The sequence below is a fragment of the Heteronotia binoei genome, chromosome 13 (genome assembly GCF_032191835.1).
Source record: "Heteronotia binoei isolate CCM8104 ecotype False Entrance Well chromosome 13, APGP_CSIRO_Hbin_v1, whole genome shotgun sequence".
NCBI lineage: Eukaryota > Metazoa > Chordata > Lepidosauria > Squamata > Gekkonidae > Heteronotia > Heteronotia binoei.
In genome coordinates, this window is record NC_083235.1 from 34,260,136 (window position 1) to 34,286,949 (window position 26,814).

The following is a 26,814-nucleotide window of genomic DNA, read 5'->3' on the forward strand; positions in this document are numbered from 1 at the left end:
CATCCCTGCCCCCCATGGGGGTCTTTAAATGGGGAGGGGAGATTGGGGCTGTTTCTGCCACCTCCCACTAGGTGGTCAGGTAGCAGAAAGCCAATCTGCCTCCCCCTCCCATTTAAAGACCCTCGCTGATTGGTGGGAGTTTATAAATGAGGGGTAGGTTAAGGTCACAGCAGCGCTGCCCCTTCTGCCAGCCCGGGACCCAGGTGGACAGAAGAGGCAGCACGTCTTCACTCCGAAGCTGGCTCCCCTGCAAGGGGAGCAAGGCTGCACTGCCTCCTTCATCTGGCTGAGTCCTGGGTAGGCAGGGGCGGTGCAGCGCCTCTGCTTTGCTCCATGACCCGGTTGCTAGCAGGCCATGGACCAATACCAGTCTGTGGCCTGGTGGTTGGGGATCCTTGATTTAGATAATTTCTTTGACTCACTTCTCTGTCAACAGGATGAGGTGCATAAAAAAGAACAAATTGACTGCATGTGCAAAGAGCTGCAGGGGGGGAGGCAGAGCATACCTCTGCAGTGATATGGATCAGGGGGAACATACAAAAGATGTGTCTGCACAGTAACCTTTTTGTTGAATTTTCACTGAACTAGAAGTATGAGAAGTAGTGTCTGAAAAGTACAATACTATGCTCTGCAGGGTAATACATGAACTTTCCCTGAATGGATCATATCCCATTTGTTTCCTCTGCAAATCAAAGACTCAATCTCATTCACTACATGCACTTATCAGAGGAACTAGAGAGTGCTCAGTGAGGGAGACCTACCATAATGCATATGCTTTTAAAAAGGTAAAGATAGTCCCCTGTGCAAGCACCTAAAAAGGTAAAGGTAGTCCCCTGTGCAAGCACCAGTCATTTCTGACTCTTGGGTGATGTCACATCATGCAAGTCACAACTGCAAATGAATTTTTACAGGGTGGTTTGCCTTTGCCTTTCCCAGTCATCTACACTTTCCCCCCAGCAAGCTGGGTTTTACCATCCTCAGAAGGATGGAAGGCTAGCCCATAGTAAAGCAAAAAGTCTTGTGGAATTCCATGTTTTCCTGCTGCCTATCTTTTCTGGAGACTTCCTACCTGTTTTGCCAGCAATGCCATTGCAAAGGATTTGTTGAGAGGTTCATACAAATGCAGGAATCTCTGATGACATTTGGGCAAGCAAGAAACAACTGTTGCATTGGTAATGCTAGGAACAACAGATCAGGCAAGTCATGACTGCAAATGAATTCCAATTCCAAAATGGGAAGAACTGTGGTCTCCTAGATTTTTTAAAACCACTATAGCTGGCACTTAGAGGGGGCATGATTGCAGATATTTTCAAAATCAGGACTCTTTAAAAAATGTCTACTCTGGCCCTCCATTAATTTGTTAACCAGGATATCTCCCGGAAATTCTTAATAGGATTGCTATAAATATTGATTGGGCTATAGATTGTGTTGTTCTACCTCTGGAACTCAAATTGCAACTCAGTCTTCTCAAGACAATTAGGTTTCTGGCATGATAAACTGTTTTTTGTTCTCCTTCTGCCATAGTCCCATGACTAACTAAGCTCTTTAAAAATGGGATGTTGTGAGTTTTCCTCCTTGACATCCTGTGGACAGACCTGCCATAGAGGCAGATAATACTACTCACAAAGTTCTTGTAGAATATCCAGCTCTGCGAGGTAAATCAGTACTACAGTCCCTATATTACAGATGGGGAATGAAGTTGAAAGGGGGCAGTTTACCTAATGCCTCCAATGCTGAGTGTGCAAGGTACGGGTGGGATTTGAACCAGGATCTTCCTGATTTTGTTATGTCCTCTGTTAGCCAGTAAGTTATGTCAGTTCTCAGGTGAAGGCCTGATTCTTTTTGCAGACATGAAGCAGCACCCATGAGTCACCCAATATAACTGGTGATACAGCTCAGTGATGGAGATTTTGCTTTGCATGAAGAAGGTCCCAAGTTCAATCCTGGGCATCTCCAGTTAAAAGAATCCCATAGCAGGTAAAGAGACCCTGGATAGCTACTGCAGTCCAAATAGACAACACTGTTTTTGATTGGGTATGGTGGAGTATAAGGCGTCAAGGGTGGAGAAAAGGGGAGACAAACTCAACCCTAAAATACATCAGCACTGTTTGAAGGGTCAACCTACCTTAAAGATAAATATTATCAAATAGATACTTTTATTTATGGCGTACATAGAAGCATATACACACACACATGCGCAGAGTCTGAAGATCAGAATCAAACATCTTAGTCCATTATATTGTAACTCTGGGTTGATTTCACACACATCCAGAGCCAGTTTGATGTAGTGGTCAAGAACAGTGGACTCTTATCTGGGAGAACTGGGTTTGATTCCCCACTCCTCCACATGCAGCTGCTGGGTGACCTTGGGCAAGCCAGAGTTCTCTCAGAGCTGTTCTCTCAAGAGCAGTCCTTAGAGCCCCACCTACCTCACAGGATGTGTGTTGTGGGGAGGGGAAGGGGAAGGAAATTGTAAGCTACTCTGAGACTCCAAGAGAAGGGTGGGGTATAAATCCAATATTTTCTTCTTCCCAGATTACTATATCATTGAAGATTTTGTTGTGCATGTGCAGTTACCATGAGAACATATGGGAAAGTAACACCTGGCTTCAGTTTATATATATTTACTTCTGGATGTGTTTGTGTGTTCTCATAATATTAGTGACCACTGAGGAAGACCCTAGAGGCTGAAATGTGTATGGTCCTATTGGTCATTTGATATATGTATGTGAAATCATCAGCTCTGTATATAAAATGACTAAAGTTTATTTCAAGCTCATAAGTTTGATCTTCAGTCCATTTATTTTTAATCTTTTAATACTTGCTACTGTGTACACCATAAATAATATATATATATGATAATATGTATTATCAAACACAGCTGCCTACTTGGATCTATTTACCTTTATGTTAGCCTGACTCTTTGAACAGTGTCAGTATAACGCACCTTCAAGACTTCATGTAACCTCCCACTGTGTTTACAGATAATCACCAATGTCTTATATGAATAGTACACCCACACAGTCTGTGACATAGCTATGAATGAGTAGAGCTGAGGATTTCAGCTAGTAGTTCACAAATCAGTTGATGAGCCAAATGCTACATTATTCTCCTGTGTCTGCATGCAGCTAAAAAGACCTTTTATGAATTATTGGTACATGCATTCACTTCTCCGATGTAGCTGTGCACTGAAATGACCCAAAATATAGCAGGAATAGATTTCAGAGATCAATCAAAGAGCCAATTTTTCTTTACTGACAAACCAGTTACAATAATCATTATCTCGCAGATGACAACAACAGAAACTCTTTAAGGCAGGTCAGAATTGCTTCCAGTTTAAAGTTGGAGGAACTGAGACCAAGATCTTGCTCAAGGTCACCCCAAACATTCACGACTGAGCAGAGCTTTGAATCTGAGCTGAAGTCTTACATTTGGTCTGCTGAATGATGCTGGCCATAGCTGCACAGGTTGCTGATCGGCATAAGCAGATTATGGGTATCATTTGTGAGGAGGTATATGAAGTCTGCAGGTAAGAGTGGAGGGGCAAGTTAGATGTGACGACAGCATACCTGGTATGTTAGAAAGCAGGTTGTGTTAAATTCTTTATAGAGTCGAAAGAGGGAATATTGAAAGGGCAGCATCAGTGAGTGGCAGGATGCAGCCCTTCCCACATTGGCACCTTCCCTACTCCCTTGCACCATTTCCCCTCTAGTAGTTTACCACCTATCTTGGATCCCCACTGTGGTGGGGGGGGGGGAACCATGAAAGGAGAAGTGGTTTCAGGAAGAAAAGTGTGGATTGGGGGTGGGATGTTCCCCCACTCATTTAAATCACACCCTCATCCTACAGAGTTTATGGGAATTTGGTGATGAGTCAATTCTAACCGATGTGTCTGCTGACATCACATCTGCATTGTCTCCCCCACCCCTCACCCCGAGGCAACCCTGATCTCAGCTGAAGTTTTTAGCTCTGGTAACTCTTTCTGGATGTGGAGGTTTTTGATATAATTTTCATACTGGAAGTGGCTCCCCTGGCTGAACTCAGGCTCCCAGCTAACCCCTTCCCACTGCTGGAGCTGTAGTTGCCTCCCCCAATGCCAAGGCCTCCTCCGTAGCCAAGGTTCGTTCCGCCCGCAAGGCCCAGCCCTGTTCCGAGACCAAGGGTGCTTCCACCGCCATAATTCATTCCTCCAGACGAATGGACCACGGCTGCAAAGAGATAACAGGAGAAACTGAGTCTTCATGGAACAACAGAAGGGAATCAGAATTTCCTAAAGATATAAGTCAAATTAGGGTGCAGGGGAGATGGGAGATGGATCTTGCCAGGGCTTTTTTTTTTTTTTTTTTTTGGTAGAAAAAGCCCAGCAAGAACTCATTTTCATATTAGGTCACACCCCCTGACATCACCATTGTTTCCCATGGAGCTTTTTAATAGGGAAAGCCCGGCAGGAACTTATTTGCATATTAGGCCACACTCCTGATGCCAAGCCAGCCGGAACTGCATTCCTGTGCATTCCTGCTCAAAAAAAGGCCTGGATCTTGCTAACTTTGGAAGCATGGATGGCAGGTTAATTTCATTAGTCTTTTTGGAAGCCCACAGTCACCACAAGACACTGAACCTGTAAGTAATTGTGGAAGACAACCAGGGCTTTTTTTGTAGCAGGAACTCCTTTGCATATGAGGCTACACACCCCTGATGTAGCCAATCCTGCAAGAGCTTACAGGCCTCTTATTACAGGGCATAATGTAAGCTCCATGAGGATTGGCTACATCAGGGGTGTGTGGCCTAATATGCAAAGGTGTTACTGCTACCAAAAAACCCCCTGAGGACGACCCTATGCATGTTTACTCTATGTTCAATGGGACACAAGTGCCTGTGTAGATGTAGGGGGATTTCTCATGAACATCTCAGTACATACCTGGTGTCTGCTTGGAAAAACTTGCATCTCAAAGCCAACAGCACATGATGCCACATGCAGGGTTCGACTTTGAACATGGACTGACAAGCTTCATTAGCCCGTGTGTACCAGCATGCTCAGGGCTCAATTAGATGACACACATGGCATGAGTTGGTTCAGGGGTCCCCCAACCCAACTTGTGTCACATGTAATAACAGAGAACCAATGTTCTCAGAAGCTACAGGGCTGAATTTAGCTTGCAAACATGGGGGATGGGTAGGGAAGGAGCTTCAGCTTTCCCTCCTGCACCATTTTCCTGAGCTGAAACTGTCATGGGGGAATACCGGCTTCCCTACTGTTGCGCTCCACAGGTACTGCAGTTAGGGACCCCTAGCCTGACTTGTGTCAAACATGTTAGAGCTTTAAAAGCTGAGTCTGTTAGAGCTTTAAAAGCTGAATCCTGCACAGAACAGTGGATGTGCTTGGCCAACTCACCACTTTTCTCATAGTAAAGCCCTTATAGCCCAAAGTTAAGCCATTTCACTCCACTTCCTTCATTTTCCTTTCTTGACCTGATTCTAGTTGCAGCCTTGGGCTCAGTTATCAGTACTTTGGAAAGGAACAGAATGTAATCCTTGGTGATGCATTTAGCATTTGTGCCAGTAGCAGATTCCCTGTCCAGCTAAAGGTGCCACTTGTCCTTTTAGGACTATTTTGCTACCAAAGATCGCACTGTCCTTCCTTCATTCAGCTCAGAATGGCTCCACAATGACCTTTCCATTGCATTGCAGGAGAATTATAGGGCAAGGTCCCACATGCTTCCCTCAAACATTGTTCTAAAGTCTTTTCAGTTCCATGATAACATTTGTTTGTATTTTTATTAATTTTGCCTGGCCAATACATCAGAATCTGCTTGGAACCTAAATACCACTAAGTATAATTGTAAAAACAGATTTGAGAAGTTCACGGAGGAGAGGACTATTAATGGCTTTAAGTCATGATAGCTAAGGATGCAATCTCCAGTATAATATATATCCAACTGGCAGATACCAGGGGAGGGCAGCCTCCACCTAAGTTGATTTTCTCATCATGGCAGTTCTGACTTGAAAAAGATTTCATTTGGATTTTTCTTTTTCTTTGTGTGAATTGAATCTGTGCTTTGTTTTTTGCACCATTTTCTATTTCATTGCAACAAAAATGAATGCATCTCTCAACATTGGATGTGAATCAATAAATAAAATGAAAAATGCATATAAAACCAATACAACTTGTGTACACTATTCAAATGAATCTACAAATCTAACAGCAAGATGCCATGATCTAAAAACACTGACAGTATAAAAAACAAGCTATATTGGGAACTGCTTACTCCTGTGTACCTCTGTCATGTTCTTTCTGTGAATTTTCACCCTTAGGAAGCTTGGTCCTGACCCAGCATGACAATTTATTTATTCATAAGGCATCTCTGGAAGTTAAAACTAGCAGCGAAAATTCACCTGAAGCGATATTCAAAGATAATGTGAAGATTTTTCCTCTGGTGAAATATCTGAAGGAATCCCACAAGTAGTTTGCTTAGATTAGGAAAATTTCTGAGGGAGATTCTCTCTAAGGTGGCTCTAGATTATTAAAGCTAAATTTAGAATGAGTATTTAGAACCTTTCCTCTCGAGAAAAAAAATAATCTGAGGAGTTGGCAGTAAAGTTACATTAAGAACAGAAAAAAATTCATAAGGGAGTTCTGGGGTAGCCAAAACTACTGTTTGTGCAGATACATGGACAAAAAAAAATCCTATGCCATCCTAGTTCAAAGGCTCATAACTATTTTACTGAGTTTCTGTGGTTTCAGTTGTTTATTACTTACATATATTTACTGCACCAACACCCTCTCCAGCCAGCCTGTTAGAAACAAGAAGGTAAGTTACTGTTATGAACAGAAGCCTTAAGAAGGGTAGTGGTGTTTCAGAAATGTTTATTCTATATCAGTTTGTTTTCAGTGCTTCTTTTCCCCATAAGACCAAGGAAGTATCTTGGTTTGGTTTTAGTGAGAGTGATTCCTCACCGGCATTTGCTCCGCCCCTGCTATTCTCCCTGCGTCAGCTCAAGCAATGGATTCCCAACTAGTCGCTCCGTGACCACCTCTTACATTGTGGCTACGTCCTATTACCGTCGCAGCAACAGGACTCTGTTTTTTGGAGTTTGAGAGTATTTTGCTGAACAGAATTGGTAATTGGGATACTTTGATCACACTATCAAATTGGCCTCCTCCAAGGTAAAGGCCTAGATGAGATACATTTGCAGATGCTCTGAGAAGTCTGGTCCAGAAGTGGTAAAAATTCCCATGAACAGAACAGAGAAATAATGACTTGCACAAAAAGAGGGTCTTCCCCTGCCTCCCCCTTGCAGCATACTGAGAACTAGACACCACAGTCAACATTTTACTGAAGTAATTTCAGAACAGAGAACAGGGAACCTTATTCTGCACAGGGTGCTAGACTCCACCCACCTGCTCTCCTCGCCTTCCAGCAACTTCCTGTAGGTGGCGATCTCGATATCCAGGGCCAGTTTGACGTTCATCAGCTCCTGGTATTCCCTCAGCTGACGAGCCATGTCGGCCTTGGCCTTTGTTAGAGCCTCCTCCAGTTCAGCCAGTTTTATCCTGGCATCTTTAAGGGCCAACTCGCCACGCTGTTCAGCATCAGCAATGGCTGTCTGCAGGGCGGCACACTGCAAGAGGAAGGAGATGAGATTTTTCTAAACAGGAGCTTTTTCTGAAACCACAAGTCCAGCCCTTGAACATATGAACATATATGAACACATGAAGCTGCCTTATATTGAATCAGACAGTCGATCCATCAAAGCCAATATTGTCTACTCAGACTTGCAGCAGCTCTCCAGGGTCTCAGGGTTTTCCACACCTATTTGCCTGGACCCTTTTTAGTTGGAGATGCCAGTGATTGAACCTGGGGTCTTCTGCTTACCAAGCAGATGCTCTACCACTCAGCCACCGTCCCTCCCCACCATCCCTTTTTGGTATTCCGAAGAGTATATCTAGATCCCATGTCTCAGCATCAGGAAAATGAGGAGGGGGAGGAGACCTGGTACAAAAAGACATCTGTGTCTCTTGAACCTTAACCTTGCATGCACCACCCATATGCATTTTCCTTCAGCAAATGTCCTAATAACTTGAAACAGTTTGGAGATCTGGCAAGGTTGGTAGAAGCATAAACAGATATGCTGCCTCCCAACAGCCAGGGTGCCTCAGTAAGGGGATAAGAAGAGGCCTGCCTGATCAGACCAAAGGTCTACCTATTCCTTTGTTTCCTTAAGAGGCCAGCCAAATACTTCCAGGAAACCTACAATTTATCTATCTATCTAGTACTTTTCTAGTTCATCCTTCTCATTCATGCTTCCTCCAAGGAGACTAGTGTGGTGGGATTATAGGCAAGACGAGGGCAGTTCTGTATAGTAGCCTGAATTTGCTTAGGCTTAGGTTGCCTCCCATAAGGCACTGCAGGAGGCTTTTCAAGCCTGACAATACATCCTGCACTCTGCTCTAAAAAGAACTGTTTACATTTGTGAATTCCAGTCTTGAAGTCAACACATCTAGATAGGAAGACCTGTGGCTCCAAACTCTTGAGAGGAAGAGTGTTTCTGACCTAGTAATGCAGAGTCACTGCATTAAAAGGAAGGATCTGGTTTCATCAGGACCAGCTGTTTTCTTGATTGACAGTTACTCTGGATTCTAAAGGTATTTAGCACCAGTGTTTGAGATGCTAAGGGCCCTCTGCCAAGGCCATGGTTAGGACTTGACAGAGTGCTGGAATGCATTCCTAGACAGATAAATGTGCATTTATAAATATTGGTTTATCTTCTTCCCTTCAATTAAATGAATACTGAAATTGCTTCTTGCTTGAAAATGTCTGCAGTATGGTTTTCTTTCCATAAATGGCTTTAACTTTGGAATAGCTTTCTCCCTCTCTCTTTTGGAAACCACTGGGTCATTGCCCATCATCCCCCTCCTCTTTCTGAACCTGGTGGAAATGGGTGTCAAGGAGACTCAGTTTGGTGTAGTGGTTAAGTGTGCGGTCTCTTATCTGGGAGAACCGGGTTTGATTCCCCACTCCTCCACTTGCACCTGCTGGCATGGCCTTGGGTCAGCCATAGCTCTGGCAGGGGTTGTCCTTGAAAGGGCAGCTGCTGTGAGAGCCCTCTCCAGCCCCACCCACCTCACAGGGTGTCTGTTGTGGGGGAGGAAGGTAAAGGAGATTGTGAGCTGCTCTGAGACTCTTCGGAGTGGAGGGCGGGATATAAATCCAATAGGTAAAGGTTTATTTCCCTAACATCTAGGAGATATAAGGCTCTTCCATCTGCACGTTATTTCCCAACAACTAGGCTGTGAGAAAATGACTGGCCTGAGGACAGTCAGAGAGCTTTATGGAAGACTGAGGAAGTGACACCTGCATTTCCTCAGTTCTAGTCCAACACTCTAGAGCAGGGGTCCTCAACCTACGGCCCGCGGGCCAGATGCGGCCCGCTGAGGACGTTTATGTGGCCCGCCAGGTTATGGCAAAATCAGACCGGAAGTGACGTTCGACCTAAACTCGCGTTAGCAACGCACACTTCCGGCACTGGGCTGAGGCGGCGGAGACAGAGTGTGAGGCGATACCGAGGTGAGGTGAGTTCCCAGGCCGGGGTGTGTGGTGTGGGGAAGGGAGAGAGATGCAGAAGACGCAAAACTGACGGCCCGCGGCCTTGTACAGTAACGGCAGTCCGGCCCTCCAACAGTCTGAGGGACAGTGAACTGGCCCCCTATTTAAAAAGGTTGAGGACCCCTGCTCTAGAGACTACTTGTTGGCTCTGAGGTGGGGCATGAAAACAATATCTCCCAAGGATCATAAGAATTACATTTTAAAACCCTTAAATATCCCCTCATACATTCACATCATTAAAACAATTAAAAACAGAGATAAAATACTTATAACATATAACAACAGCAATTAAAGCACTGGTTGGAAAATGTTTGTCAGTTGCTCAGCGCCTCAAAATCTGAATGGAGAATCTTGGTTTAGGAGAAATGTGATGGAAACTGTACCTGTTTTTTCACATTGTCAATCTCAGAGTGGAGTCTTTGAATCATGCGGTTCATCTCTGAGATCTCAGTCTTCGTGTTTCGTAAGTCATCTCCGTGTCTACCAGCCGTGAGCTGCAGCTCTTCATACTGAGAGAAGTGAGAGAGATAAACCCAACCAAATTAATACAACTGAACTCCTAAACTGGAAAGTTTCAAAAGCTACCTGGTCTGATTCAAATATCATCACTGATCTTGTCACTGAGGCAATTCACTTTGGTCTCCTTTCAACCTTGGGAGAAGCAGCAAACTTGTGAATCTTTGTTTTCACATCAGTCTCCCCACATACTGAATACTTACCAGGGCTTTTTTTTTTTTTTTGTAGCAGCCATATCTTCAGAATCACAGCCATATCTTCAGCCATATCTTCAGAATCACATTCTTCTTCCAGATTTTTTGATGGTGCACCGCTGACAGCGGCGGACAGGGTCAGGAGCTTGGGGGTGCTATTGGAGCCTTCCCTAAAGATGGAGGCTCAGATAGCAGCCGCTACCAAGTCCGCGTTTTTTCATCTTAGGCGGGCAAGGCAGTTGGCCCCCTTCCTGGAGCGCGACGACCTAGCAACAGTGATCCATGCTACGGTCACCTCGAGGTTGTACTACTGCATTGCCCCCTACATGGGGCTGCCCCTGTCCCGAACTCGGAAATTGCAGCTGGTGCAGAATGCCACGGCCCGGCTGTTATTGGGTCTCCCAAAGTGGGGACACATTCGGCCGGGTCTTCGGACCCTGCACTGGCTTCCAGTGATATACCGAGTCCGGTACAAGGTGCTGGTTATTACTTTTAAAGCCCTATATGGCCTGGGACCTGCCTACCTGAAGGACCGTCTCTCCCCACATGTTCCCCAGAGAGTACTGAGGTCGGGAACACGAAATCTCCTCACTATCCCTGGGCCAAAAGAAGCCCGCTTGAAATCCACCAGAGAAAGGGCTTTCTCCGTTATGGCCCCTACATGGTGGAATCAGCTGCCGGAGGAGGTGAGGGCCCTGCGGGACCTTGTTCAGTTCCGCAGGGCCTGTAAGACGACCCTCTTCCGGCTAGCCTACACTTAGCTAAGATGAGAACTCAATGTAGCTTGCCAGACTTCTGTTTTATATGTTTTATATGTATTTGGAATGTTTACTGGTTTTTAAGGTTTTAACTGTTTTAACTGTTTAATGGTTTATATATTTAAATATTGTTTAATTTTTATGTTGACCAATTGCTGGAAGCTGCCCTGAGCCACTTGTGGGAAGGGCGGGATACAAGTCATAGATAAATAAATAAAATAAATAAAAAAATCATTTGCTCAGTATTGAAGAATGGTGATCCCTCTCACCTTGCTCTGATACCAGGATTCTGCCTCAGCTCTACTTCTGTTGGCAATGTCCTCGTACTGAGCTTTAACCTCAGCAATGATGCTGTCCAGGTCCAGGTTTCGGTTGTTGTCCATTTGCAGAACGACAGAGGTATCAGAAATTTGGGACTGCAACTGAGCCAGTTCCTACATAAATAGTGGAAGGAAGAGTTCATTGGTTGAAAGATCTCAGAATATCTATCTCTATCAAACATGTCCACAAAGAAGCAATCTTGTTGGATAAGCCTTACTAGAAGGGAAGGAGAAGTATTGGAAGATTGATCCAAGTGGGCAGCCGTGTTGGTCTGAAGCAGCAGAACAAAGTAGGAGTCAAGTTTACCTTTAAGACCAACAGAACATAAGCTTATGTTCTGAATAAAACTTTGTTGGTCTTAAAGGAGTGTAAGTATTGGAAGAGGTAGGGATAGATCAAGATGCAAATGGGGAGAAACATGAAATATTAAACTTACTGCTTCATAGAGAGCTTTCAGGAAATTGATCTCATCTGTGAGGCAATCACCTTTGGTCTCCAGCTCAACCTTGTTCAGGTAGGCAGCATCCACATCCTGGAAAAGAAAGTTTTAAAAACCCTCAAACATTGCAGTGTGTTCTAGAGGCCAATCAATATCACTAACTTCTCTATCCTGGTCATCGGTGGTTGTCCAAGAGACATGAGATGCCCATGAGGAATGCATTGTTCTCAGCTTCTGTCTAAACCCGTGGATTTAAAATTTTGTTCCTGAGAACTCTAAGGAAGCTTACAAGCAGCTCCAGAATTAAAAGAGTGGAGATAGCATGAAAGCATTCCTTAAAAATTGCACCATTACCCATCTGCTTTGCATGCAGAAGGTCCCAGGCTCAATCCTTGGCATGTCCAGCTAGTAGGAAGTGACATGAAAGACCTTGACCTGAGACCTTGGACAGCTGCTGCCAGACACTACTGACTTTAACAGAACAAAGGTCAGTAGAAGGTAGCGTTATATGTTCAGCTGCATGTTTTCCCTTTCAATGCACAGTTGCAGAAGAATATATATATATAATTTTTAAAAGGTAGTCTTCTGTGCAAGCACCAGTTGTTTCCAACTCTGGGGTGATGTTGCTTCCACAACATTTTCATGGCAGATGTTTTTACAGGGTGGTTTGCCATTGCCTTCCCCAGTCATCTACAGGATAGATAGTAAAGTAGAATTTAATGAGGAAAAATTTGAAGAAAAAACTAAACTTCACAAATTTCATAGGGTAGCCATGTTGGTCTGCCATAGAATAGCTAGATTCAAGTCCATTAGTACCCTGGACAGCAAAAAGTTTTTTTAGGGGGAGGGTATAAGCTTTTGAGAATCAGGTACAATTTAGAGATCTCCAAGTTGTATCTGATGAAGGGAGCTTTGACACTTAAAAGCTTATACCACAAAAGTATTGACAGTCTTGCCCTGACCTGGATTGCCCAGGCAAGCCTGATCTTGTTAGATCTCAGAAGCTAAGCAGGGTCATTTCTGTGCAAGTACTTGGATGGGATACTTTCAAGGAATACCAGGAGCTGGGAGGCAGAGGTAGGCTTTATTTAGCCACCTCCCTGAATATCCTCTACAGTGCTACTGGACTTGAATGAATGAATGAATGAATTCATTCATTCATACTGGACTTAAATCTAGCTAAATTCACAAATATAGGATGTATAGTAGCTAATTAAGCATTTTGACAATTTCAGGATTATGACAGAAAACAAATTGCATGTCGGTCAGTATAAGGATGTTGTGGCACCTCCAAAATACCCCATTTTAGACTGTAAGAATATCATTTCCAAGGCACATCAACTAATCACTTCATTCTAGTCTGGTTATTTATTGCTTTTTATTTTATCTTTCCTGTGAGGCTCTCTACATGATCCCCTGCCTCTATTTATTCTGACATCAACTCTGTGAGATAGGTTAGGCTGGGAGAAGGTGACTCTGCAAAGGCGAGCTTCATACCCACACTGAGAATTTAAACTTAGGTCTTTTTGGTTAAAGTCCCAACGCTATAATCAACCCCTTTGGCCAGGTGTCTGAGTTCTGGCAAAATCTCAGTTGGTGGCCCAAAAAGAGGGTGCGGAGCCATGATCCTGAAGCAGCAAAACGAAACATAAGTGTACCTATCTGTTCTGTAGGCTGGGTGGTCACATCCTACAGAAAAATATCACAGCAGACACAGCAGGAGAACTGTGACTAGACTGCAAAGGTCAACGTGTGCAAATTCTTTATGAAGCAGCGCCCTTATTGTCCCCAAAAGGGAACAAGGACTCACCTTCTTGAGTACCACAAACTCATTCTCTGCAGCTGTACGTTTGTTGATTTCTTCTTCATACCTATTGGAGGGGAAAGAGAAATGGAGCACCTCATTAGCAACCTGGAAAGTGAGGCCATGAATGGATTAGAAATGGTGAATCTTTCTGTTGCATGTTTCCAACAACCCACCGGTCATCTCTTTTGAACCAGGATCCCCACAGCAGAATCTTCCCTGCTCTCTCCAGCAGTCCTGTGAGCCCTCTACTGTGGGTTGGGGTGAGGGGCCCATACAGTACCAGGCGGTACTGGTCTTTTATTTGGTACATTTTCATCCAAAGAGCTCAGAAGAGCAAGCGTCAATCTCTCCTCTTCCATTTAACGTCACAGCCTCCTTGTGAGACACATTTGGCTGAGAGAGAGAGCGTGACCAGCCTACAGTCAGCCTGCAAACCTCACTCTTATCTCTTGCTGGTGAATTTTGAAGGCAATAATATTCAGTTTCAGCCTATTAAGTTAAAGTTTTACATTACTTTTCACTCAAATCTCTAACTTGAGAATATTGGGCAAAAAGACCTAATTAGCAGACCATATTAATATGAACTTTTGTACACAAATTTGACGGGAGAATTGCTGGAGCATTCAGGTTCTCAGAGTCAGGTCTAAGATGTGTGTGTGTGTGTCGCGTGTGTAAAGTGCTGTCCAATTGCAGTGGACTTATGGTGACCCCATAGGGTTTTCAAGGCAAGAGATTAGCAGAGGTGGTTTGCCGCTATGTGCATCTGCATAGTGACCCTTGGTGGTCTCTCATCCAAATACTAACCAGGTGTGATCCAATTAATAAATTCTAAAAAAAAAAATGTAAAGGTAGTCCCTTGTACAAACAACAAGTTGTTACTGACCCATGGGGTGACGTCACATCATCATGTTTTCTTGGCAAACTTTTAACCGGATGGTTTGCCATTGCCTTCCCCAGTCATCTACACTTTACCACCAGCAAGCTGAGTGCTCATTTTACTGACCTCGGAAGGATGGAAGGCTGAATCAACCCTGAGCTGGCTACCTGAACTGAGACTGAACTCAGGTCGTGAGCACAGCTTGGAATGCAGTACTGAAGCTTGACCACAGGGATCCTATTAATCAATCCTACTAAATCCTAAATGTTTTAACTAGTGTTTGGACTAGAAAAAAAATCAGTGGGAACCATATGTGACCCTTTTAAGAATGAATTTCGCCCTTACTTAGGCAGAGTCTTATCACTAATGTTGCTTTTTGATTTTGCATTCATAATTGCATATTTTGTTCTATACCATCCTGAATGTCACTGATGGTTAGAAAAGTGGAATATACATTTTCCCACCAAATAATCAATATAATTCTAGCAACAAAACACAAACTAAGTTTGCCAGGTCCTCCTTGGCCACCAGCAGGTGGTAGGGTTGCCAGCTCCAGGTCAGGAAACTCCTAGAGGTTTGGGGGTGGAGCCTGGGGAGAACAGGGACCTCCGAGGAGCCAACACCATAGAGTCCATCCTCAAAAGCATCCACTTTCCCCAGGGAAACTGATCTCTGTAGTCTGGAGATTAACTGTAATTCTGGGGATTCCAAGATCCCATCTGGAGGCTGGGATCCCTAACCCAAAAGCATCTTAGGAAAAGGAGGCAAAGCTACTAACCATGCCTTCTAAACAATGCAGTCATGTCCCCCTTCTTTAAAAATATTTTAATTGTTTTACTTCTGGTATTAATACTTTTCTGAAAAGCCTCTGAGATGAAAAGAAGGATCACCTGGGCAGACAGAGGCTATCTGAATCTAAGCCCCACATCCAGAGGTCACTTAGCACTGCCATCAAAATAAACAAGGCTGCAAGAATGGGTTGGCTGCTCAAGAAAACTAGAGCTCTGTACAAGATCAGAAGTTATAAACAATACAGGCATTGCAACAGTCTGCTGCAACCAAAGTAAGATCTGAGCAGTGGAACGTCTTAAAGCAATATGAACTAGAGGACATTTTGGCTTATGTGATGCTTATGTTATATTAAGTGCCCAGACTAGTTTTATTAACATTGAGGAGTGGCCAGCGTAAACCCCCTTCCTTTCAGCTTTTCAAGTGCTGCCAGAAGATGCTGCAAAAACCCTTCTCTCATTGGGCAGGCATGTACGACTCGCCCAGGTTCCCTGGAGCCAAGCAAAGGAAAAGGGCCACTTGCCAGGCTCAGGAAAGGTGGGTGCTTTTAATGCTCCTATAATTTTCTCCCTTGTGTGAAAGAACATCTTTAATAATCCCCTTGTGACTTTCTTCTTATGTTGGAAGGACTGGATGGAACCGAAGGTTGAGCTCATTAATGCCACACCCAGAGGAGAATCTGATAAATGCCATCTTGGTGATGTCAGAGGATCTGAAGGCAAAAGACAGAGAACTCCAGTTGGGATTTTCCTCATTGGGGATTCTTTAAATTGAGCATTGGAAGAACCCTGCTGGATCAGACCAGTGGTCCCTCTAGTTCAGTATCTTGTCTCACATAGGGGTCAACCAGTTCCTCTGGAGGTTCAACAACACAGCACAGAGGCCAAGGCCTTCACCTGATCTTGCCTCTTGTTTCTATGATTCTGAAGCTGACTGCCTCTTAACATGGATGTTCCCTTTAGTCTCCATGGCTAGTAGCCACTGATAGACCTATCTTCCATGAATCTGTCTAATCCCTTTTTAAAGTTGTCTATGCCTGTGGCCATCACAACAACTGGATTAAATCCCTCATCTCAAACCTCTACCTTCAATCAAAATTTTATAGGTGAAATAGGATGCCCTGGATTCCTGCCAACATCTGGCTTGCACAGGTGTAAATTGCTCTGCCTTGAGTTACTGCCCTCATTGCAAAGCCCCAGATGTTTTTGCTGTGATATGTGATAACTGCGCTGGTGCAAGAAAGCCCTTGCCTATAGCTTGTGAAGAAGTGACATTGGAGGTAAGATCCAGCAAGAAGAGGGTGCTACTGTTTGAGGGTAACTGAAGGGAAGTTAGTGGGCATGGCCAGACATCATAATAATAATAATAATAATAATAATAATAATAATAATAATAATAATAATAATAATAATAATAATAATAATAATAATAATAATAATAATAATTTTATTTATATCCCACCCTCCCCACCAAGGCAGGCTCAGGGTGGCTCACAAACATGTAAAGTGCCATAACATGCAGCAAATATCATACAATAAAAATACAATAAAACACATTAAATAAATAGATTAATTAAAACCACGGCTGATAGGTGCTATAATACAAAACGATGTATATCAGATGGCTGGATAACATTTCAGGATTCAGTCTTGTAGGCCATTTGGAAAAGAATAGTTTTACATGCTCTGCGGAACTGATTATAGTCCCGCAGGGCTCGAACCTCGGCTGGTAGTTGATTCCACCAATGGGGAGCCGTTACTGAGAAGGCCTGCTCTCGAGTTGTTTTCAGTTTGGCCTCCCTTGGTCCAGGGATTTTTAAGAGATTTTGGGAGCTAGATCTCAGTGCTCTCTGGGGAATATATGGGGAGAGGCGGTCCCTAAGGTAGACAGGTCCTTGGCCATAGGATGTACTCTAGACACATAGCCATGTAAAAGTGGTCCTCTTCCTCAGACGCATTCCCAAGCTTGTCCTCAGAAACCCAGTTTGGAGAAACTTTCTTTCATCTGCAGCTTCTCATTATTAGTGCTGTTGCCTCAGATGTTAACAACCAAAGCAAAATGAGTAGAGGAACACAAGAAGCTGCTTTATACAGAGTCTGCCACAGCCAGTATTGTCTACTTGACAGGCAGCATCTTTCTAAGATCTTAGGCAGAGGTCCTTCACATCACCTGCTAACTAATCCTTTTACCTGGAGGTGCTGGGGATTTAACTTGTAACCGTCTATAGACAAAGCAGATGCAAAACCACTGAGTCAAAGTATCCTTACATGCTCCCCCAAAGCTACTAACATTGAAGAGGACACTGCAGCCTTTTCCACAAGAGACAATGTGATATTGGAGACAAGCAGCAGCTGGGACCGGCAAAGGGGCTCTGGGTTTGCATTTCCCATATCTGCTGACCAAGGTGGTATTATCTTCTGTTGTTAATTCTTAAAATGGCAGCTTCTCTGCTCCTCTTTTGGTACAGGAGATTGGCAGCGTAAGACAACCCCTTACCAGGCCAGCAACAACAAAGCTTTTCCTTCTGGTAAGGGGCTAGTGTTGTTGTGAGTTGGACCAAAATTCTGCCCTTCCTGGAAATGAAAGGAAAGGTAAACCTGGCCTTAAGTTGGGGGAGGCATCCCTGCAGGGCTCTGAACCGGCAAAGCCAGTTGCTTCCTTCATAGAATAAAGGAGGGACATCTTTAACATTTTCCTTCATATTCTCTCTTCAAGTAGTTGCAGTTAATCAGCTTGTACATTACAAAACTAGGCAGCTGTGGGAGAAAGCCTGAGGCATTTACCTGCAAGATCTACAAACAGGAGCCTTTGGGCTCCACAAAGAGTGACCAAAGCTTTGGTGGACTCAAGCCCATTTTGTCAGATGCAATGGGTGGATCCTCTGTATGCTGGCTTTTAATATAGGAGTGTCAAGGGGCCATGCAATGCAGGAAGTACATAAGAATGTAAAATTTCAATCTAGGTGCGTTTCTGAGAACCGGCATGGTATATTGGTTAAGAGCTGCAGACTCTAATATGGAGAATTGGGTTTGATTCCCCAGTTCTCCACAATAAGTCTGCTTGGGGCCTTGGGCCAGTCAAAGTTCTCTCAGAACTCTCTCAGCCTCACCTGCCTCACAAGGTACCTGTTGTGGAGAGAGGAAGGGAAAGGTGATTGTAAGCTGCTTTGAGACCCCTTAAGGGAGAGAAAAGCAGGGTATAAAACCCTACTCTCTTTTATTTTTATTTCATGGGCCTTTGACTCTGGGGTTTGTTGTTGCCTTGCCATGCTCCTGGATAAAACACCTTGGCTTGGATAACCCTCAATAGCCCAAGCTTGTCAGATCTCGGGAGCTAACAAGGTTTGCCCTGGTTAGTATTTGGATGGGAGACCACCAAGGAATAACAAGATCGCGATGCAGAGGCTGGCAATGGCAAACCACCACTGAACATCTCTTGCCTTAAAAAGCCAACCCTATGGAGTCACAGAGTTGCCAACCTCCAGATGGCACCTGCTATTACAATTGATCTCCAGATGACTAAGATCAGGTGACGAAAATGGCTGCTTTGGAGAGTGGACCGTATAATATTACAACCCACTGAGATCTCTCACTTCCCCAAAACTCTTCCTCCTCAGGCTCTACCTCCCAAATCTCTCAGCATTTTCCAATCCAAAACTGGAAACCTGATGGGGTCACCGTAAGTTGGTTGTGAATATAACAATGTACAGTGAAGCTCTGTTGCTCCCGAAGACATTCATGGAATTTTAGGCTCAAATAGACTTGAATAAAACCCTGATACTCCTTAAAGCACTTAAAAAAAAAACAGATTGTCATGGGCTACCTCTCTGGAATTAGCTACTAGATCTGTCCACTTTCTGTATTGACCATGCCAGGTAAATCCATGCAAAAGACAAATGTTTTCAGAATTTATCCTGCTGTTTAAGATGAAGGTTCCAGGGACTTTGCTAGGGATTTTGCTACAAATAGGCACAGAAACACAGCTGGTAGAGAAACACAGATTAGCACCTAAGAACAGCCATGTTGAATCAGACCAAAGACCCATGAAGTCCAGCATGTTGTTCACACAGTGGTCTGGCCAACTAGTCTATAGGAAGCCCACAAACTGGATTGCTGCAGCAATATCCTTCTGGCCATGCCCCCCAGGAACTGATTTAAAGATGCATACTGCCTCTGGTACTGAAGGGAGTAGATATTAATCTTGACCAATTCCCCACGAGGCTTGTTCTGGCATCAGAGCTCCCCCCCCCCACCCCCATGCTTCCATCTGATTTTGCACAAGCTGCTGCAGGGCTGCGACTTGCCCTGCCTCTTTCCCGCAACAAGCAGAAAACAGTTTTTAGAGGAAAGAGGCGGGGCAGGTCACAGCCCTGCAGCAGCTTGTGCGAAATCAGACAGAAGTGTTGGTGGGAAAAGAGCTCCGATGCCAGAACAAGCCTAGTGGGGAATCAGTCCTTGACTAGTAGCCATTGAAGAAGAAAAAGAACACGAAGATGAGTACAGGCCTGGAAGCTCCACTAACTGCTCTGTGAAAGCTGTCACATCAATTCAGTTCTGGGTTCTCAGGATCTTCCAGATCATTTCAGACTTTTCTCTGCAACCACAAATTGCAGAGAAAAAGTGATTTGCCTCAGGTTTGATGCTGCTGGAAAGTTGGTGGTGGTGGTGGTGGTGGGGGGGGGGGAGTTTTCCATCCTTCTCCACAGCATCATGGTGCATTTGTGCTCCTCCTGGGGTTTTGCCAACTTTTCTTCAGTCTTTTCCAAACCTGCTTTCTTGTGAAGCTTTGGGGAAGATCCCAACAAAGCCTGGATGATGGGGTGGGAAAATTCAGATTTTCATGGTCCCACTCATACAGCTGTCATTTTCTCTGCTCCTATCCCTGCAGCAGCCATTTTCCCCTGGGAGCGCTTGAGTTTTTCAGTCTGCAATTACTTATTGTTATATCGGTGTGGTTCTCTTAGTTCTCATCTTTCACTGTTTAAAAAAAGTAACCTTTTTTTCTGTAGAGGTATGCCCTTTCCCTTACATCTTGGCAACAAAAATGCCTAGAAACTTAGGCTGTGGTCAGATGTCAAGTTTACCATGATATGGAGCTGCCTCTAATTTATTAGGGTTTCTTTGAGTTTTGATCAGACATCCCCTCGTTAACTTGCCTTCCTACACCACTTTCTATAAAACTAGAACTGACACTACTGGACTTGCGGCAGGACCAGGATACAGAGGGGACATACAAGGTTCTTCATTGGTAACACAGACAGAAATGGTGATCTGAATTTCCAAACAGCTTCACAACTCAAGAACAATCACGCATCTGCAGAAGCACTGTGACTTTGGTCGGATACATAAATATCAGACTTTCTGTGGTGTCAGGAAAGTCTGGGGCGAGCATGGGAAACTGATGACTGCAGGATGGGAGACAGATGTTGCTGTTTGGATGAGCACTTTAAATCCGTTGGGGAGAAGCAATGACAATGGATGAAAGTGCTCATCTGATCGCAGCCTTACTTTAAAAAAATTATATCTGGGAATTCAGAGAATCTGATGCACACTGTTATAATATCACATTGATATAACAATACTTGATTGCTGGTATTTTAAAAATCCTCTGGTGATTTGGAGAAAAGGTGGAATAGCCACTGCCAGGGGTGAGCTGGAAGAAGATTACTGGCAGAGGTAAGATGGGAAAGGGGTGGGAGTGAATTCCTGTCAACCTCAAGCTCTGTTTTAGTTACTCTCTTCCAAAGACACCCCCCCCTGCCATCCACATTTTAGATGGAAATGGGCAGGTGCATATGAGGGCTCTTAACATATCACGGCTAAATCATGTCACCTTGCTAGCCTTCTAAAAGCTTCGGGAAGTCAAAAAGGTTGAGTGGCTGAGCCCCCTGTAATTCAAGTATTGATCTGAGTTCCCTTGCCTGTAAAGACTAGATGTGTAGGAACAGGAATGACAGGATCCAGCTTATACAGGCCCCTCTACAGACACATCTGCTTGGCACTTATTCTCCTTTGTTTGTTGTCAATATGAAGATAAATGCTTCCTGTTCATTTACACCTTTTAAAAATTTTACTGTAGTTCTTATTAACCTTTGGCACAAATCCGAGGTCCTGTGCATTCTTCCTACACGTGGTTTATGGCACACACAGACCTATGAGCATTGTTCTCTATGTGCTTTAGAACTGCTGATAGGCAAGTAGGGATGCCACACAGAAAGCAGCAGTTCAGAACAGGCTGGAAAAGGCATAGATGATTCTTTTTTGTTGTTATTCTGTTCAACTCAACTTTCAATGGGAGACGACACTGGATTCCCCTCTCCGGCTATTTTAATTTTGCAAAAAAAATTATCCACATCCTTGTTGCTGTGCAAGCATAGCTGACTGTTGTTGCAATCCATTGATGTGTTAATCTTATACGGTATTATGATCATATCTTATCACAGATGAGAGAGAACTATTTTAAATAGAGTAAATTAATTCCCTGCTCCCGAATGCTTACCTGATCCTGAAGTCCTCCACAGTATCCTGCATGTTCTTCAGTTCCGAGTCTAGCCGCAGCTTCTCTGCTCCACGGTCTTCCAGCTGCCTTCTAAGGTTATTGATATAGGCCTCAAATAATGGCTCAATGTTGTGCCGGGTCGTTTTGTGCTCTTGCAAGAGGCTCCACTTGGTCTCTAGCACTTTGTTTTGTTGCTCCAGGAAACGGACCTGAATTCAACCAGCATTAAGCATATTATGGCATTTGTTACCAAAAATGTCTGTATTTCCCTAGGCAGCTGCCCACAGCAATGTGGGGCTGCACTTGAAAAGTGTTTGGAAACTTCAATTGGTGCCAAATGCTGTAGCCAGGACATTGACTGGAGTGGGTGGCAGGGACCATACCATCCCTGGCTTATCTCATCTACACTGGCTTTCAATTTGTTTCCAAGCATAATTCAAGGTGCTGCTGCTGACCCTTATGGTTTGGGACCAACATACATGAAGGACTGCCTACTCCCTTATGAACCTGCCCAACCACTGTGGTCATCTTCAGAGGCCCTGCTTTGGGTGACCCACCTTCTATGATTAGCAGGACCTTTTCAGTCATGGCACCAAAGCTCTGGAACTCTCTCCCCAGGGAGAATTGTTTGTCCCCTTCTGTTGCTGTCTTCTGCCAACAGCTGAAAACTTTCTTTTTGTTTTGTTTGGCATTCCCTCAGTGATCCCTCCTTCCTCCATAATGTTTTAACTGTTGTTTTCATCTTTTGTAGTTACTTTAAGCTCTGGTTTTAGATTGTCCTAATGATGTATTTCTGTGTTGGTTTTAATGGCTTTGAAGATGAGATTTTAATTTGTATGTTTTAATTTGTTGGTTGTTGAGAGAAGAAATATTTGGATAAAATCTTGTTAATAAATAATAAATACAATTACAGAAATATTAATAATATATCTCCCACACCCTCCTCCATTTTAAATAGATTACAAGGGTTTTACATGAAAAACATACAGGAACTGGCAGACCTTGATCCGCACAGCTGAAACAAGTGGTTAGCATCAGATAATTGAAAAATTGCAAGACCTTTACAGCTCGTAGCCAAATGGAACTGCTGTGGTAGTGACTTTGGGATGTGTTGTCATTAGACACATACATCTAACCATGTGAGTTTTCTTTTGTAACATTCATGGGAAATTTTGCATATGTCTGATAAAACTTTCATTTTTTGCAAAAGCAAGTCACTAGCCTTTAAGGAAACAAATATGTGCAGGTAGCACCTCTAGTCAAAATGTGGAGTCACAGCATCCTAAGTATCTGATGTTATGTCCCTCCCTCACAGCCTATATCAGGAATGATAAGAATGGAGACCATAACAGTCCAAGGGTCCTGTTTCCTCTCGGAATCCATGGAATGGGACAAATCATGTGATTTCCTTTGATGTTTGGTTTGGGTCTGGATGGTATAAGGGGGAGGCCAACTTCAACCCTGTAGTGGCTTTTGGTATCCCTTCCAGTTATGCGCCCCTCTCCTTTATTATCCATATCTTTCTTCTCACCCTCACAGCTTTCTTTCTTTCCCCTCATGTGAAATCCTCTCCAAGATCAAACATTTTATGAAGCAAGAACCGTGGTTAACAACACAGACTATTTTGCTGATTTGTAAACCTTCTAGTTGGTTTGAGAAAACCATTGTCCTTTTCACAAGGCATGGCAAAAAAGGAAAATGGTCACTATTATGCAAAGGAAGACTATTTTATCTCAGTAATTTTGCAATTATGTAATTCATTGTGGGTAAAGACATATGACTGTATTGGCAGAGAATTTATTTTGTGTGTACATAAACACAGAGGTTGAACATTTGTGCCTTGGATGCACTTAAAACTCAGTTACCTAAAGTCGGTGGGGGGGGGGGGGTGGCGGGGAACAGGGACCTCAGTGGGGTACAGTGCCATGGAGTCCATCCCCCAAAGCATCCATTTTCCCCAGAGGAACTGATCTCTGTAGTCTGGAGGTGAGGTGTAATTCCAGGGGATTCCCAGGTAACACCTGGAGGCTGGCATCCGTGATCAGTAAATAAAAACAAGGTATTATTCAAAGATCCTTGTAAAATGCTAAATGCTCCTGAACAGGTTTTTGTTTGCTTTGTTTTCTGTAATCCTACTCCCACTACATTGTCTATTGGAGGTCTTTGATGTCTGACAGACTTTTCATGTTTTCTAAGTCTCATTGAAGTCTCAGTGAGGAAGATGCTCTATAAACAAAGCTAATAATAATAATTCTGCAAAGCAAGTCACATTGAACATGGAAGGCTTTCCTGGCCTCATAATTATGAAAAGAGCAATACACCTGGCTCCCAACACTTCATCTTTGTATTCCATTATAAAAGCTAGTTAGTTTGCATTTTTGCAACAGCTAAGAGTGTACAATTTTGCCAGGAGTGCAGGGCCAGGATCTAAAAGTGATGCAGGGCTAGAGAATCTGCAATTTATTGTTTTCAGATAGCAAAACTATTTGGGTTTTTTTGAGGGGGCGGGGGGGAAGCAAAGGAGAATTTCATAACCATATATGAAGCTGCATTATATCAAGTCAAAACCAATGGTCCTTCTAGCTGCAGTATCAGGTTGGCAAGGAGCTCCTCAGGTCTTCCCTGACAACTACACCCCCTTGCTGTCATTTTTGGATTGGAGCTGCCAGGGTTTCTCTGTGCCCCAAAGAGCTTTATGCTCAGTAAATCAACATCTGCTGGTTGTTCCTGGCCCAAGGGATATCTGCCTAGCCTTGACTAGGACCAGGGCCTTTTCTGCCCTGGCGGAACATGCTCCCACTGGAGATCAGGGCCCTGCTGGACCTGTTCCAATTTCGCAGGGTCTGCAAAATGGAGCTGTTCCACCAGGACTTTGAATGAGGCAGGAGGTGTCCAAATTAAATGTGCCTCCCTTGTAGGGTTGCCAAGTCCCCCACAGCCTCTGTTTCCCTCCCAAATTGCTAGAGCATCCAGGAACACCATAGAGTTTTCCTGGAGTGGCTGGCAACATCGGGAGGGAATCGTCCGCTGGCTCCATGCGGGCCAGTGGGTTGGGGACCTCCTGAACTGGAGGACCCCCACCCATCCTGGGAGCTTGGCAGCCCCACTCCCTTGCTGAAGCATTCCATCTTCAGATGGCCCAATTAGAATTTGATGACATTCTGCTGATTCACTGGTTCCATTTTTGAAACTGTACTAATTTTAATCAATTTTGTCTCCTTCTTGGGAATCAGATGGTTTTGATTGATTTAATGATTGATCTATTGGTTTTAATTGTATTTTGATCTTGCTGTAATCTGACCTGAGCCCATTTGCAGGGTAGGGTGGAATAAAATCCACAAAATAAAAAAAAAATCACAGGAACCTTCTGCACAGAACACAGGTGCCTGCACAGAACACACCCTCTTCCCAGTGTAGTAATGTGTGACAGTCTGCTGTCAAGAATTCCCGTGGGAGTAATCACAGATGTTCTTAAAGTGGTTCTTTGGGCCCTGGCCTATATTTAATTGCTAAAAATCTGATAATGGGAGGCAAATGCTCCATCTATCCCTATTGAGTTTGACACGCCATAGTTTGGGGTACTAATCACTAGTAAAAAAGGGCTTATGGAAACATTTTGTGGTTCTGGCACCTCTCAATGAACATTGGTACAGGATACCAGTTCACCTTTCCCCTTCCATTTCCTACATAGCATCTCTCCAGACAGTACGCGTTGCTGCAGATAATGAAGTTTCAAATAACCTGCACTACATCTAGACCTACTGTAAAAACAATGAAAAATATTTTTAAAGAAGAAACGATATTGATTAGATTGTTAAAACACCTTTCTCCAGAGGCCCAGTAATTTCAGAGTAACTGGGTGTGACATATTGCCTCCAGCAATATGTGAAGTTTTATTATTCATAGCATAAAAATAGAGATGCTGCCAGTACACCAATGTATCCCAGCTTTATCTGTGAAATATTTATAGTAAAGTGATGTTAAAGGAAGACAGAATAAAAGTCTTGAATTTATAGCTGATTTGTGTTACTAGAAAAGGAATTGGTATCAGAATAACGGATTTTTTTTTTAAAGGAAGCATCTTACCTTGTCAATGAAGGAAGCAAATTTGTTGTTGAGCGTCTTAATCTGCTCCTTCTCCTCCTTGCGGACCTTCTGGATGGTTGGGTCTATCTCCAAGTTAAGAGGAGCCAGGAGGCTTGGGTTGATGGTGACCTCATGGATGCCACCAGCTCCTGCTCCATAGCCACCATAGCCGCCACCACCAATAATTCGGTACCCAACTCCTCCATGACCTAACCCGTAACCATATCCAGATCTGGCAGTGCGGTAGCCGACGGAAATTCTTTTATTTGCTCCTAAGCCATGGAGGCTTCTGCTGCCAAAGCCACCTCCGACATGTCCAAAGCCTGTACTGCCTCCCCGAGATACTGAAACAGTGCTATAGCTTGTTCGGCTCCCCGGCATACCAGCCGAAGAAGTGCTAAAATTCCTACTGACTCTCACTGATTTTTGAGCCATTGCCTCTGAGCACAATGAAGAAATGGAGCAAGAGAGAAAGAGGGACAGAGGGCAAAAAGATGAGATGAGATTCCTGGCCCAATGAGGTGAAAGGATCCTCCGGGAAATGTGCATGTTCCCTGCTTTTTATCTGTTTTGAGAGCTGGGTTTGGCCATAGATCTTTGGGCTGAATTAATCGGTTTGGTATGCTTGGCACAAGCAAATCTTTTCCATCCCGTTAATCACTGGGTTGACCCAGAATGTACCTAACGTAATGTCCTGGCAACCTGCAGACATGTAAAACCAAGTGGAATTTTTGAACCCTATACTTTTCATCAAGGGGAAAAAAAAGAATAATACACTTTTAACAAAGCCAGTAGTTCCCTAAGGCCTTGCTTTTAACTCATATAATCAACGGTCTTTTTTGAACCTGATGGGAATGGAACTGCCCACAGTGATGCTGCTGAGACAGCTCTGTTGGCAGTATTTCTCATACATTCTTTGTGTAT

At 43.8% G+C, this 26,814-nt stretch overlaps 1 protein-coding gene across 1 annotated transcript; it reads right to left on the minus strand.

Annotated features, from left to right (window-relative positions):
• Positions 1-3,953: 3,953 nt before the first annotated feature.
• On the minus strand, positions 3,954-26,433 carry LOC132581764 (keratin, type II cytoskeletal 6A-like). Its single transcript, XM_060253170.1, has 9 exons — positions 25,891-26,433; positions 21,805-22,013; positions 13,644-13,704; positions 11,831-11,926; positions 11,343-11,507; positions 9,989-10,114; positions 7,400-7,620; positions 6,758-6,792; positions 3,954-4,208 (listed from the first exon to the last, which is right to left on the minus strand). The coding sequence occupies exons 1-9, from the start codon at positions 26,323-26,325 to the stop codon at positions 3,964-3,966; spliced, it is 1,593 nt and encodes a 530-aa protein (XP_060109153.1). The 5' UTR covers positions 26,326-26,433; the 3' UTR covers positions 3,954-3,963.
• Positions 26,434-26,814: the final 381 nt, after the last annotated feature.

Bases quoted from the DNA above. Each gene is read 5' to 3' on its own strand.
- LOC132581764 (XM_060253170.1), bottom strand. From the start codon at position 26,325: ATGGCTCAAAAATCAGTGAGAGTCAGTAGGAATTTTAGCACTTCTTCG. The intron at 13,705-21,804 runs GTAAGCATTCGG...CCCCTCCAATAG, and splicing joins GTGGAGGACTTCAGGATCAG to GTATGAAGAAGAAATCAACA. The intron at 10,115-11,342 runs GTGAGAGGGATC...CACTTCTCTCAG, and splicing joins AATCCTGGTATCAGAGCAAG to TATGAAGAGCTGCAGCTCAC.